The following is a 15,803-nucleotide window of genomic DNA, read 5'->3' as shown; positions in this document are numbered from 1 at the left end:
CCTCCCTGATTCCAGCTTTTTATTCTCTCCTTTGGCCCCTGGTAACCAAACCCCTTAATGTCCCTTGCCTCACTTGAATTTCACAATTTTTTGTACAGATAGGTTATTACCGCCCATTTCATAGCTGCAAAGTGAGGCCAGGAGAAGCACAATGCCCTGTCACACAGAAAATCAGGAACAAATGTGTGTCTAGAAGCATTCTGGTCTCCATACCACAACTGTCTTTGGATTCTGGGGGAAAAAAACTCCCCCCACCCCAGATTGTGGCCCCAGGAGCCCCACCTCCTCTTTGCCTGGCCTTTGGCTTCCTTCAAGTGCCAGAGGCACGGCTAATTTTCCCTGCAGCTGCCCTGCGTGGGGAAAGAAGATTCATTAAGGATTCCTCACTGAGGGTGAATTTGTCGCCAAACCCAAGATGTTTTGTGTAAACACCTTCTGGTTCAGAAACGTAGGCACAGGCCCTATAAAGGAAAGAGGAACATTTGCCAAAGGAGAAACAGGACTTACCAGGCATCCCTGGGGCCTAGACCCCAGGACTGGGTCTCCTCCACCTTGGGGCCCAAAGAGGGCTGGACCAGGCTAACCCTTGACCCCTGCCAGATGAGCCTGGATGGGGAAGGGTTAAAGTGGGCTCCCAAACTGACTGTGACTGGCCCTTAGAGAGCACCCCTGGGGAGAGAAGTCATATGTTTCATTTATATCCCAAACCATCTATTTCACAAATATTTATTGACTGCCCTGATCCCGTTATAAGGATTCCACCACGGGCAAAAAACGGACATGGTCTTTGCCCTCAGAAAGCTTCCAGTCTGACAGGAGAGACAAGCAATAAACACACAAACAAGTAAATGTATCATACATCAGGTGGTGATAAACGCCATGGAGAACAACAGAGCAGGATGGTGGGGAAAAAAATTACAGAGGGGCTATATGAAATAATGCGGCCAGGGGGCTTCTCTGAGGCAGTTGCATTGGAGCAGAAATGTGGAATAGGTGAGGGGCGAGCCATGTGAATATCTGGGGGAAAAGTGTTCCAGGCAGAGGGAATAGCAAATGCAAAGGCCCTGAGGTGAGGCTTTATTTAGTAAACTGGAAGAATAGCGAGGCCAGCGTAGGTAGAACAGGATGAGCAAGGGGAAGAAAGTAGGAGGTGGGGTCAGAAAGGTGAAGGAGCATGGAACAAAGAGTTCTACAGAAGGGGCTGTGGGTGCCCGGCCCAGATGGGCAAAGCCCTTCCTGGAGGTCACCTGCAGTCACTGCCGCACATGTCTGTGGCTTCCTGCTTCTCTCTGCCCACGGAGTGGAGTGGGAGGAATGCCGGTGAGTTATGGCCCAGAGACGTGACCCTTAACCAAGAAGAGAGGAGTTAGTGACTGAGCACCCCAGCTTCTCTGCCCCTCTGTGGGACACCCAAGAGGAGGCTGCCACAATCATCCAAGTAGGAGAGGATGGTCACTGCACTGGGAAATAGCGAGGGGTGGGCAGGCAATGGTGAGGGATATCATGGCCTTTGCGCTCCCTCCTCCATTAGCCTGGATTAATTTTCTCCTGCACCTTTGTCACTGCCACATACCCCCTACTTATCAGCCTGGTGTCACCTCCTCCCAAGGGTCAGGAGTCTCCTCTAGGAGCACACAGCTTCCTGGGCTTCTCCCATCTCTGCACTCAAATACTACCTTTTTCTCCGGTCATCTCCCTCCCCAGCCGTAAGCTCCAGGGTGGAGACTGTATCTGTCTTGCTCACCGCTGTGAATCCCGAACTGAGAATGGTGCCTGGCACACAGTGGGTACTCAGCCAGTGTTTACGGAATGAATGAGTAGACTCAGCACGAAGCAGAACTTTGTCAAATCCAAAGTGTTCAAGGATGAGCAGAGCTAACCCAAGGGTAACCCAGTTCCGATCCCAGAAGCCTGGACTGCCCCAAGCTGAGGATGTTGCAGAGGATAGATCCCTCTGCAGCCTGGGGTGGAGGTTCAGGAGTGGGCAGGTGATCCCTAACCAGAAAAACCCTGCCTGGTCACATCGGGCATGCCCCCAATCTTTAGCCCAGGCAAAAGGGACATGGCTGCTGGGACTTCGGTGTTTGAAGGCTGGAGCCAACAAGAGCAAAGCTACACCTGTTCCCCTGGGGTCCCCTTTTATTGTGCACCCCCTTTGGGTATGTGCCCAGTGAGCAGCACCTACTTCTCCCCTTAGGGGGGACTGCCCTCAGGCTGCTGGAGCCTCCTGGGGTGACTTACCTTCCCCTTAAGCTATGACCCATCATTGTTGAGATATGAAAGCCCACCTTCCTCACCTGGGATGATCGTGGGGGTACGGATGGGTAACTCCGAGGAATAATTTGCACTCCACAGTCCCCCCATGGGATCAGGCTGAAGTTGCCATCCACGTGACATCTGCTGGGCCTGCTCGGCTTCCCCTCCTTCCCTGCCCTGCCGTCCTCACTCCCTATGGTCAAAACTCTCCAATACTCCCATCTCACTCAGTAAAAGCCTCCTCACCAAGACCCACAAGACCCTGCCTGCGCTGCCCTGACTCTCTGAGGCATTTCCTACCTCTCTCCCCACTGTTTCCCTCTGCCCTACTATCTGCGTGTCTCCTCCTCTCACTTGCTCAAGTCTTTGCTTAAATTTCACCTTCTCAGCAAGACCTACCCCAACCACTCCACTGTATTTAAAAATGCAGACCCTGCCCCTCCCTGTCCACTGATGAACTTCCTCTGCTCTACTTTTTTCTCCTTTTTTTCCTAGCATTTGTCCCTTTCCAGGGTGTTATATAATTAACTTCCTTATATTTGTTGTTCATCTCCCTCTGCTAGAAAGGAAGTTTCACAAGAGGAGGAATCTTTGTCTCATTTGTTAATGACGTATCCCAAATGCCCAGAACAGTACCTGGCCCCCAGTCGGTGGTGAATAGACATTTTTGAATGAATGAATGAATGAATGAACGAACGAATGAGGAAAAGAGCCAGGACTCTAACCGAGGCAGATTCTCTCTGAGGCCAGGCTCGTAACCCCTCTACTGGAGGTGGGGGATGGGAGTGGCAGATCCCGCCAGGGCTTGTCGCTAAGGTAAGGGGATCGGGTTTTGCTCACGGATCAGTGAGAAGCTGCTGGAAGGTTCTGAGGAAGTATGGGACATGATTGGGTGTATTTTGTGAAAGCCCTCTCTGGCGGTGGGGATAGGATGGGCTAAAAGGGAGGAGGGTTACAGTCCAGGGAGTGGGCGTTAGGAATGGGAGGGTGGTGATGAGGGCTTGGAGAGGCAACAGGGCTGTGGCTACCCTGGGACTGGGAGCGGCAAGAAGTCTGCTCCATATCCCAATTCTCCAGGCAGCCTGGGTGGTTGCCCCATGGGCTCTGGTCCGTGAGTAGTCCGGGCCGGGCCTCCCAGCTGCTGACAACATGCCCGTCCCCCAGATGGACTGTTTGCTCTCCCGGGTGGTCCCCAGCTCCTCCCTCCGCTTCCTTTGCGCCCTTGTGGGCTTGGCAGGAGGTGGGGAGGCCTCCACTCCTTCTCCTCTCCTGACCCAGAGAATAATCCTTATATTCATATGATCCTCCTCCTCCGTGCCCTCACTTCATCCTCCCACATCCCCCAGTAACACAGAAACCTGATTCCCATAGGGCAGATGAAGATATTGAGGCCCAGAAAGGGGATGAGACCTTCCTGAGGTCATGAAGCCAGATGGGGACACCAGGTGGGGACCCGTCTTCCTACTCCCCTCGCCTCAATTTCATCAGGCAACAGATGGTCCCATGGCTTGACTTGAAAAATCTTAAGTGACCTCAAAGAGAATGCAAGCCCAGAACATTCCAGGCCTCCCTGAGCTGGCCGTGACGACTATCTTTAATACTAAATCTATTCATTTTAAATCCCAGGAATAGATCCTTCTTTAAAATTTTTTTTAACATTTATTTATTTTTGAGACAGAGAGAGACACAGCATGAACGGGGGAGGGGCAGAGAGAGGGAGACACAGAACCCGAAACAGGCTCCAGGCTCTGAGCTGTCAGCACAGAGCCCGACGCGGGGCTCGAACTCACGGACCGTGAGATCATGACCTGAGCTGAAGTCGGCTGCCCAACCGACTGAGCCACCCAGGCGCCCCTAAATAAACTTTTTAAAAAAGAAAAAAAAAAGAGCTGCACTCTTCTGATTGAGCCAGCCAGGCACCTCAAATATTTGAGGTTCTTACAAAGTGCAAGTAGTTGTTTCGTGTGTTTATGTGTTTTTAAAAAATCTTAATGAGGTCGTCACACACACACACAGATGGGCACAAATCATAAGTGGACAACAGTTCAAGAACTTTCCAAAACTGAACACACCTATATAACCAGATCAAGCAACAGAACTGGGAGATCCCCTCCAAGGCCTCCCCACCGCTAACTACCCTAAGAGTAACCACCACCCTGACTTCTAACACCAGACATTGATTTTGTCTGTTTTTGAAATTTAAACAAATGGGAGGTCACAGTGTGTGCTCTTTCGCGTCTGACTTCTTTTGCTCAACACTTTGTTCATGGGACTTATCTCTATTATGTGTGTGGTTGTTGATCGCTTACTTTCAATGCTGCAGGGTGCTCCATTGGTGGGATCACACCACAACGAAACCATTCTGCTGCCATTGGTGGACATGGGCTGATTTCCAGCGTGGGGCCGTTACAAAGCGCAGACATGAGGGGCGCCTGCGTGGCTCAGTCGGTTAAACATCCGACTTCGTCTCAGGTCATGATCTCACCGCTTGTGGGTTCGGTCCCCGCGTCGGGCTCTGTGCTGCCAGCTCAGAGCCTGGAGCCTGCTTCGGATTCTGTGGCTCCCTCTCTCTCTGCCCCTCCCCCCGCTCGTGCTCTGTCTCTCTCTCTCTCAAAAATAAACAAACATTTAAAAAGATTAAAAAAAAAAAAAAAGGAAGCGCTACAATGATCCTTCAGGGACATGTCTCCTGGTATTTGTCTGTGAGCTCCACTTCTTCTTGGCCTCATCTTCCCCCACATTTCTTGAAAGCTAGTCCTCCCCCCGCCCCCACTTGAACACCCTCCTTCTCACCTCTCTGCCTTTGCTCAGGCCCTGCCCTTTGCCTGGAATATCCTTTGCTTTCCTTCACCACTTGTTGAGGGCTTACTCTTCCCCGAAGGTCTCTCCTCCTAGAAGACACCCTCCTCCCACACGCCTGATTCACCAGAAAGGTTGCTCTCCCCCAGGTCTGCCAGAGGGAATTTGGTCCTTCTTTTCTTCTGACATCAACCACTTTCCTGTTTTGGGCTGCTTGTTTTTTGCCACTGTTTTGGCTTTCTCACTAGCCATGGAGCCCACTGAGGCTAGGGGCTCCATGGACTCCCGTCAGGTGTCTGGGACCCCCAGGAGAGGTCTACTGAATGATTGAGTGTGTCCATGACCTAATCATATGTTGGAGGAAATTAAGGGTCCTGTCCGTCTGTCTGTCTCTGTTTCTCTCCCCTCTCCTCTCCTTCTTCACCAACCAGAATCCTTCAGGAGATGCTCATTCCGCTGGAAATAGGGTGGAACATGGAGTCAAGACTTCCCCTGTCTTGGGTGGAGATGAGAGGCTCAACTCATCTGTAAAATAGGCCTTGTCACTCACTCAGTCACTCAAGGCAATGGTTATTGAGTGCCTACCCTGTGCCAGGCCCTGGGGACCCACTGATAAAATAGGACAGGTCTAGTCCTGAGTCTGGCGAGCTTTCAGTCACAAGGATAAGATTAACATTCATGCATATACCGTTTCTAACTGCAATAAGGCTCATATGAAAAGCTCAGAGTCCAATAAAATAATACAGAGGGGTGCCTTAACCTAAATCAGGGAGTAGAAGTAAAAAAAGCTTTCTATAAAAAGTGACATTTGACCCAAGATCTAAGGCTGGGTAAAAATAAACCAAGCAAAAGGAAAGACTACGGGTGAAGGTGAGGTAGACAAATTGTTCCAATGGCGTTGTGGCAGGAAGGAACCTGGCAGAGGCCAGTGTGGCGGGAGCCCAAGGAGAAGGGGAGAGAGAGATAAGGAATGAAGTTGGACTGGGTAAGCAGGAGCTAGGTCATAATGGAGGGCCTGGTGGGCAAGGTGACATTGAAAAGTGGATTAATTCACTCCGTAAGTAATTATTGGACACCTTCCATTCGCCTGGAGGTGCCTCTGCCAGGGAACAAGGCAGACAAGATCCTCGTTCCCATAGAGCTCACAGTCCAGGGGCAGATAATAACATTAAACAGAGGAGGAATGGCTTATCTTTAGAGGCCCTACTGTGTGCCAGGAAAAATCTCGTTTGATCCTTACTACCACACACCACGAAGTATGATACTCATTTTACTGAAGAGGAAACAGGTTTAGCAAGGCGGAGTGATTTCCTCATATGCAAGGAGTCTTGAGGATGTATTGTAGTCCATTTTCAAAGCCCCCTGACAGCCCTTTTACTCAATGCCAGTATGTGAAGGATAAACTGCCGTATTCTCTGTAGAAGCCTCTATCTAAATTATAAACACACAGACCATTCCGTCAGCAAGTGGATTTATTCTACAGATATGCAAAATAATGCGTCCACAAAATTATTCATTAATGGATTATTACAACAGGCTGGGGACAACCTAACTGCCCGTTATTTAGGGGCTTGGAGAAGTAGATTGTGGTACATCCATGCAATGGGGTGCTGTGATGCCATGAAAAGGAACGAGGGCCCTGAAATATGCACTGATAACACACACACACACACACACACACACACACACACACACAATTATGTTTGTTTAAAGGACTTTCAGATTCTATAGGGAAGAAAGTGACAGCAAAACAGGGAAAACATTCCAGGATTGTTAAATCGAAAGTGACTTCCTTGTTTTACAAATGAGGAAACTGAGCCCAGAGAAGAGAACTCCAGGATTGTTGAATCCAAAGTGACTTCCTCGGTTTACAGGTGAGGAAACTGAGGCCCAGAGAAGAGAAGTGAGGTAACTTGCTCAAGGTCACCTAAGCAGGTAACTGGCAGACTCAGGACTGGCTGTCGCCTGAATTAGAGACCTGTGCCCTTTCATGTCAGCTGGCTCGGGATCACTACACATCTGTGTGCCAAGTTCCACTAAGTGCAGAAGACACTGTGGTGAGCAATGTAGGCATGACTGCTGCCTCCACAGATCTTATATCCTAGACCAGAAACAAGCACATATTATAACATCATGTAGTGATACATACTTCGGATGAAAAATAAGGCAGGTAAGGGGATGGAGTGTCAGGGGAAAATTACTAGGAAAACCTCTCTGAAGAGGAAACCTTTTAAAGAAGAGAAAGATGGAGGCCTGTGAATTCCTGGGGGAGTTGCAGGAGTAAAGCCAGGCAGGACAGATTAGGTTGGCATGGGAAGAGAATAGCAGAATCAGTGGCTGGAACAGAACAAGGGAGGGAAAGACAGAAGGAGGTGAGGTCAGAGAGGAGAACAGGAGAGAGATTATAGTCAGGGTTGAGGACATTGGCTCAAAGTGAGGAAGGAAATATTCAGAAGGTTTTGAGCAGACATGGAACCTGATCAGATTTCTTTTTCAAAAAGGCCCCTCTGGCTAAGGGTGGAGATTGAACATTAAGAGCAAAAGAGGGGCTGTGGGGAGCCCAGGGAGGAGGCTGGTGTGATCCAGTTGTCCAGGAGAGAGGTGACAAAGCCATGGCCTGGGGCAGTGTATAGGGAGCAGAGATTGGTCTCCCCATCTGTGCACTGAAGGAGTTGGATGACATGGTCCCTTAGGGCCCTTCTAGTTCTGGCGTTTCGTAATTTGGTGAATTAGCTCAGCATACACCAAGTAGGTGCAGCCAAGCCCATGTTTTCCTTTTCTCACAATCTCTAGATTTTTCCTTTTGGATTCTGAGTCTGGACAGAGCCCAGTGATCTGAGGCTCAGCACGGGGACTCTTGCCCACCCCCATCACTGCCAGCCTCACTCCGGTCCCCACCTCCCATTGACAGATGGGTGGGCAGCAGGAAGCAGCTGGGCCTCGAAGCCTGCAGGGCCCCGGGGGAGGGAATTATCTGAGAGTTCATAACCCCTCTCTGCTTTCCAGGTCTTGAGTTAAAAGCCCCAAATGTCACATCCCCAAGGGGCAAGGGCATGAGGGTGCCAGGAGAGGGGCAGGACAAGGGGCATGACAGTGCTTCTCTGTCCTCTGCTGCCCACATGGGGGTGGGGCCCTGGGGTGCTGAGAACTCCAGCTTTGGGAGCAGGAAGCCATTAGAGGCTGAAACTGGTGGCCCTCAGGCCGTGTCTGACCCACTGACCTATTTACTTGGCCTGAAAAGTGTTTGAGCAAAAATGGAGCCAACATTTAAAAATCAAGAGATTTTACAATAAAATCCAGATTTCTGGTTTCTCTTGAGTAATTAGAAAATCTGACCATGCTGACCGCCTATTCCCATAAGACAACATTCAGCAATCGCTGAGTAGCAGCTGTCCTCATTATTATTTTATTTTATTAATAGGTAAATACACTCACGTGATTCCAAAAAAATTATAAATGGGCATATAATGAAGTCTCCCTCTCCCATCCTGTTCCCCTTCTGCCTTCTTTAGTAATCTCATGTTCTTATATAGACTTCCAAAGTTTCTTTATGCATATACAACAAATAGATTATTCTCCTCATTTTCACTCAGCTTCACCCCCGTTCTGTCCCTTGCATGTCCCTATGGAGACCTCTCTGTATTAGGAGATGGAAAGCTTCATTGCCTCCCTTACAGCCACATGTCATTCTGTTGTCAGAAAGTCCATGATTTATTTAACCAGTCCCCAAATGATGGGCATTTGGGTCATTCCCAATATTTGCTGCTATAAACAATGCCGTGCCAATTATCTTGTGCATAGTTTACACAAGAAAAACAGGAATATTACTAGAAGCTGCTCCAATCAGAGGGTGCGGTAGGCACGGACTGAGTTTTGAGCTAATCAGAAAAATGTGATAAGGACTGTTCCCCAAGAGTGATTCTTCAGATTCCCACCAAAGCCCAGAGACCATGACCTAGGGACCTAAGGAAAGGCTCCCAGATTTGCTTCTGCCCCTTGCTAGATGTGGGACTTCTCTCTGGGTCTCAGTGTCCCCATCTGTAAAATGAAAGAGGGGCTTGGGGAGCTGGATCAGATCTCAGGGCCTGTCCAGTTCTAAACAGCTGTGGTCCACCTTCTCCTTCTACACTAGCCACATCCAGCCTCTCCTCAGCCCTTGCATGAGCCTGACTCAGTCCCACTGCAGGGCCTTTGCTCAAGCTGTTCTGTGCCACACCTGCCCCCCACAACACACACTGACACACCCCTTCCACTAAAACACCATTCCCTTACTCCCTTATTAGTCTTAGTATGAATCCCTGATCTTTGATTTCAGACCACTCAGAACACGCCAGTCCAAACCATTCGGGTCAGGGTCCCCTCTAAGTACCATTGGTAGGTGGGTCACTCCCACCTGGCCCACACTTCAGACATCCCATCAGATCCTTCTTCTGTCACCTCTCCAGTGGCCTGAACTAGCGTTCTTGAATGCCAACTCTGCTACTCCCTAACTAATGGCTTTGGGCAAGTGACGGCACCTCCAAGGGTCCCAGTTTCCTCACGCAAAAAAAAAGGGGGCACAGTTTGAGGGCAACATATAGTCATAACCATAACTTCTTAGCACAACTCCTGATACACAGAATGGATTGATAATTCTGTAGGCCACCGCCCTTGTGTGAATCAGTTATCTGGTTTATAAATTACAGAGAACAACAGAACTTACTTCATAGAGTTGATCACTCACTCATTCCTTCAATGATGTTTATCAAATACCTATTGGGTGCCAGGGACAGCACTGGGCACTCAGCAGTTTGTTGGTGAAAAAAATAGATGAATTGTCTCAACTCTCACGGAGCTGTCAGGAAATTCCAAACAGGCAAACATAAAAGGATAAATCGGACTAACACGTCATGGAAGTTCATAACAGGGGAGCATCAGGGAGATTTCTCTGAAGGATAAGGAACATGGCACAACTGGGTGGGAGATCCGGAGGGCTTCCTGTGGAAGGCATCACCCTAAGCTAATAATTAGCATTAATTCTCCTCACCACAGTTCCAGGAGGAAAACACTGGTTGCCCTTCCCCATTTTGCTTTTTTTCCCCCCTGAAGCTAAGAGAAATTGAGTGACTTGCCCAAGGTCGTAGAGTCAGGAAGGGGTGAGTAGGTTTCAAACCCAGGTTCCCTGGCTCTAGGGCCTCAGACATAAAAGTATATCTTCTACTGCCTGTTTGAACAGGTTTATATGAGGATGTAGAAAGGCATGGGAGGTACAGAGCTGCCTCTGTTGTGGTGGGGCCCAGAGGTCAGAACCTAACTGTGAAGCCCCATCCAGGTACCCATGAGAAGGTAGAGATCCAGACACACACAGAACCGGCCCAGGGCCATTACGGGGTCCAAGGTCAGAGCTTCGCTCTGCCCAGGGCTCTGTGCACTCCATGAGTCTCCCTGCCTAGGGCTGTAAACAGAGAAAAAAGGAAAAGATATTGTTCCTGCCTAAATCATATTGGGATTCAGACTCCCCTCCAGCCCAACCCACAAAAACTCCCACTAGTCTACACATGCCTGTGGATAGAGACTACTAGCTTTGAATCCAGCCTGGAAAACTCCTTTAATCCCTAACTCTTCCTTTTCTGTTTTCAGGTTTGGGCCACAGCTGGCACTCCAACCTCCTGAGCATTGCTGGGACCAAAACAGTCCCTGGACACAAAAGGGCTGCTGGGTTGCAGGACTGCAGATGGCTGCTCCTTGCTGACCCAGGGCAGCTGTTTGCCCTTCATCTTCCCTTCCCAGCTACTCTGAGGCAGGGTGGTCCTCAACCCTCCCTCCCACCTTGGGAGATAGCAAAGCCTACTCTGGAGCCAGATGATGGCTTGAATTTGTCTCTAGCACTTAGTAACTATGTGACTCTGAAGAAATGAATTAACTTCTCTGTGACTCAATTTCTTCACCTGTAAAATGGGAAGACAAAACGTAAACTACCTCACAAATTGTGAAGATAAAATGAGTTAGTAATTGTACAGTGATTCCGGTGTCTCAGGCAAAGAGAAACTGCTACATGAGTGTTTGTATATCCTGATATATCCAATTTGAGCAAAGGGGTTGGGGGTGTGTGGGGGGGTATCCGGGATGTATGAGCAACCCTACCTCCTCTCCTAGATTACTGTTATATTCTCTCTTTGGCTTCTCCACCCCCAAGTTACTTCGCTTCTCTGGCTGCAAGGGCTTCTTTCCAAATCTTGACTTGATTGCATTTGTCTCCTGCTCAAATTTTGTGGTGGTTTCCCATTGCATCTTGGATAAAGTATATCTTCTGGACTTTTAGGATCTCATTCCTCAGAATTCTCCAGCCCCATCTTTCCAAGCTTTGCATCTCCCTGGATCTGTGGTCCAGACTTTCTTGACAATATGCCCTCCAATCTCAGGCCTGCAAGCCTTTGCACTGTCTCTTCCCTCCACCTGGTGTTTCCTCCCATTCCCTTCCCTCTGATGTTGCCCCCTTCCCTGCCCCTACTCTGCTAGGGCTGTAGCCAGGTGAAGGCATTCCCTGAGGGAGGGAAAGGGGAGAGTGGGGAAAAGAAAACAACTCTCAGAGCTGCAATTTTCTCAGATTCAAAGACAATAAGAAAAGGGACCCTTCAAGATCAAAGATGGGAATGGAACAATATGTGAACACTCTGGAAACTAGGAAGTGGCTTGTTAGCATCCAGTGATTGCTAAAGAGTTACTGACGTTCCTGCCTAGGCACTCCCTTGCTTCCAAATCACTGGTCCCCTACTCTCCTCAGACCTAAGGCACCAAGGTAAACAGAGGATAAATGGAAGAGGAGAGGATGGAGGGGGAGGCGGTGAAGAAAAGAGGAAATAAGGAAGTGCAGTGGGGTGGGAGAGAGGCAGAAAGCCTCTGAGGAAGGAAGGAGAGGATGACCTGGGATGCTCTCCACTCCCTCCCCCTTCTCCATTCCCAGGGGAACTGCCCCCATCCGGCCACAGCCCTGGCGGGGGGGGGGGGGGGGGGGGGAGGGACAGGGGCGGCGCCGAGGGAAATGAATAATTGAAGTAGAGGGGAGGAGGAAGAAGAGGAGAGGAGGAAGACGAGAAGGCGGGAGCCTCCCGCACAGGGTCCTCCCCACTCCGCACCCCACCCCCTCCGCCGCCCGGAAGTCGCTCCCCGCCTCCTGCTCTACCAACATGGCCGCGAAGTCGGATGGAGCGGCGGCCGCGGCCGGCCCGGGGCCGGAGGGGGCGTCTGGAGGAGCCCGGGGTGGTGCAGGCGGGCGCGGGGAGGCGGCGGCGGCGGTGGCCGGGGGCCCTGGAGTGACCGGGGCGGGGGGCTCGGGGCCGCGCTACGAGCTGCGAGACTGCTGCTGGGTGCTGTGCGCGTTGCTCGTGTTCTTCTCCGACGGCGCCACGGACCTGTGGCTGGCGGCCTCCTACTACCTGCAGGGTCAGCGCACCTACTTTGGCCTCACGTTGCTATTCGTGCTCCTGCCCTCGCTGGTGGTGCAGCTGCTCAGCTTCCGCTGGTTCGTCTACGACTACTCGGAGCCCGCGGGAGCCCCAGGACCCGCCGTCAGCACCAAGGACAGCGGCACCGGCGGGCCCTCCATCAGCACCAAGGACAGCGCCGCCGCCTTCCGGACCAAAGAAGGCAGCCCCCAGCTGGGTCCCGGGCCCGCGCCCTCCTCGGCCAGCGCCTACCGCCGCCGCTGCTGCCGCCTCTGCGTCTGGCTGCTGCAGACCCTCGTCCACCTCCTGCAGCTCGGCCAGGTCTGGAGGTAGGAGAAGCGCAGGTGGAGGGAGCTGAGCCCAAGGAGTGGGGGTGGCAAGGGGGCTCCCTGCCGCCCCAGCCCTGCTCTGACCTCTTCAGGTCCCCCTTGCGTCCTGACCTCCGCCCCGCCCCACCCTATTGCAGTTCTGATTTCTTCTCTGCCAGCTTCTCTTGCCCTCTACCCTCAAACACTGACCAACCTCAGTACCATCCTCTCTGATCTGGCCATTGAGGGAGGAGGGGATGGGGCAAGAAGAGAGAAAAAGTGATCCTCATGGGTGTGAATAAGGAGGGCCAGGGGCTGAAGGGTTATGAAAGGGAAGCTTGGAACAGGGCCCCAGGGCTCCCTCCAGCCTTGACCCACTCTTCTCTGCCTGAGTGCCAAGCCTCAGGTTAGGAAAGATCTCAGAAGTCCTTCCTTGCTCTCAAAGATTCTCAGTTTGGAATTGCAGTCCATTCCCAACCTCCCAGGAGAAACAGTCTGAGGCAGCTAAATGAATATCCCGCCCAAACTTTTTGGACTTCTGGTTAAGGGTGTGCTGGACCCTGCTGAGAAGCTGTCTTCTGTTTTCTAGGACTTCCCCAGTTGTCTCCCCTATCCCGACAGGGCCAAGGGGATTTAAGATCTTGAATCTGAGATTAAATGGCCACTAGCTGACCTTTAATCCCAGGACAGTAAAACAAAACTGAGGCTTTGTACAAGCAGCCCACTTCCAGGCTGTCTGCTGAGCTGAGCTAATTGGAGACAGGGGGAATTCTGAACCTGGGGTTCCCCTTGAATCAGAATCGCTCTGGTAGCGTAGGCTCTACTGTGCACTGACAGAATAAACTTGCCCGCTTTATGGTCTTAGATAAACCTCCCTCCAAGCCTCTGTTTCCTCACCTGTGAAATGAGGGAGAATTCCTACTTATCTCATCTCATTGGTCTACCATCCCATTTTATTACCTGTTGGGATGGTAGGGTGAGAGAAAGTCTGTGTGAAGGCCTTGCAGACTGTAACATATTTTAGGGATGTAATAGATTGTCATGATCACAGATGTAGGGAAATCAAGGAAAAAGTCAAAGTCACTGTAGAGACGTAAGGGGTGATTACTGCTGTTGTTATATTTATTCTGCTACTTGTTAACACATTCTGCCTAACTCAGAAGATTCAGTGCTGGGCTGAGGGTTGGAAACAGGACTCCCAGGGTTTGTCCCAGCTGCTCACTTGCTGTGTCACCCTTGTTGTGTTGCTGAGTCTCTCTCTGCCTTGGTTTCCCCATCCACGCCTTGCTGAGATGGTGTGTAATTTTCATTTAGCTTGCCCTGGGGGAAAAGGGAGGTGGAGCTCTAGCCACACAAGGTGGTGTTATTATTATTAGCTTGACACATAAAAATATTCATGTCTACATCCAGGAACTAATCTGCATTTATCATTCTGTGCCCGAGTGGACAGATGGTGATAGATATTTTTAGATTCTGAAATGGCAACTTCCTATTCTTGGTAGCCAAAGCTTCATCCCCCTTTCCCTTTAGCCTAAAATGGGCCAGCTGCCCCTCAACTCACTGGCTACCTCAAACCCCCTCCTCCCCTTGTTTAGAATCTACTTACAAGAAACAAATACTTCTTTCTTGAACATAAACTGAGATTCCCTCAAACAGGGCAAAAAATGACCATGGGGTAGGGGTGGGGGTCTCAGGGAGAGTACCTAGAGATGGCTGAGGGTCCATTGAGCTCCATGGCTTCTCAGATAAAAGGGCTATTTCCACTCTCCCTCATATGTAAAGTGAGGGGCTTGGGATGAGATGATTCTCCAGGGATGACAAACTAATGTCCCCACGTTTGAATATGGCATACAAACGTGTTTTGTTTGGCTTGTATAGTACTTCAAAAACCAAGAGTTCTAGCTTTTCTTGGGGGGAAAAAAAAGGAATCCAGCAGTATCAGGCCTATAGCCATGTATACAGGGTATATGTCTCCTGGTTGTCCAGCTCCATTCCCTTTGGTCACATCTGGACCATTTCACTTAGGCATTAGAGGCATGAGAGCCCTAATTTACAGCTCTATAACAATTATTTTATTAAGCACTCACTTTGTGCCAAGCCCATTGGTTGCCTTTTTATCTGTTTCATCTCTTATATCCCTCCTAATAATCCTGGGATGTGGTGGTATTATTCCGACTTACCAGCTGAGGGAGTGGAGGCTCAGAAAGGGGGCATCCTTGCCCAAGGTCACACAGCTAAGCTGTAGTAGAGCTGGGACTCAGGACTCTCTGCCTTCAAAGCCTAAGTTCAATTTATCCATCCTGCAGTTCTGCCACGAAAGTGTCCCCCAAGCTCAAAGAATTATGAGTCTGAGATTCCAAGATTCCAGGAGATAGAAAGTCAGGGCTTCTGCTGCACTGAGATAAGAATGTGAAAGGAGGGAGAGGGAGTTGAACTATGTGGGTGAGGATGGGGAGACAGCGTGTATCGTGGGGAGAGTGCTGGACTTGGGGTGAGGAGATTAGGAAACCCACGTCTTCATCAGGGTTTGCAACTAGCTTGCTAGGTGACCTTGGGTGAGACTCTTCCCACCTCTGGGCCTCGATTTCCCTGTATGTGGAATGAGAACATTAGATCTGATGACCTTAAGAGCCTTCCCTTTCTGGAATTTTGACTCTGGGACTAGTTACCAGAGCTAAAGCCTCTGGGCCCCTGTCCCAAAAGCTCTGGATTCTAAAATGGCTAAGTGTCTGGCTAAATGGAGGAAAACCCAGACAAGATAGAGAGAAGCCACTGGGGCTGGCATTCCTAGAAATTAAGCAACGTTGGCATATGTTTGCTTACCACGTGAAATGTTCCCACAATGAACATGCTCACTGTTCAGCAGGCCTTGGTGCAGATGTTCTGAGTGGTAGAACTTGGTGTAATGAGGAAGAGCCCTACAGGATCAAAGCTGGGAGGCTGGCCAGTCCACCTTCTGATCTCACACCCTCAATTCTGAATAAAATAATTTGAATTATAAAAATATCTTTCAACT

General features: G+C 50.2%; 1 protein-coding gene across 1 annotated transcript in view; it reads left to right on the top strand.

The window, feature by feature from the left end:
- The first annotated feature begins 12,221 nt into the window (after positions 1-12,221).
- XKR7 (XK related 7) overlaps positions 12,222-15,803 on the top strand; it is a 29,435-nt gene continuing 25,853 nt past the window's right edge. The window contains exon 1 of the mRNA XM_027069820.2: positions 12,222-12,808. Coding sequence (XP_026925621.1) covers positions 12,222-12,808 — 587 coding nt within the window. The remainder of the gene's footprint in view (positions 12,809-15,803) is intronic.

This window comes from Acinonyx jubatus, chromosome A3 (genome assembly GCF_027475565.1).
Source record: "Acinonyx jubatus isolate Ajub_Pintada_27869175 chromosome A3, VMU_Ajub_asm_v1.0, whole genome shotgun sequence".
Taxonomy (NCBI): Eukaryota; Metazoa; Chordata; class Mammalia; order Carnivora; family Felidae; genus Acinonyx; species Acinonyx jubatus.
Note: the sequence above shows the minus strand (reverse complement) of the source record. Positions and strands in the feature narration are given on the sequence as shown.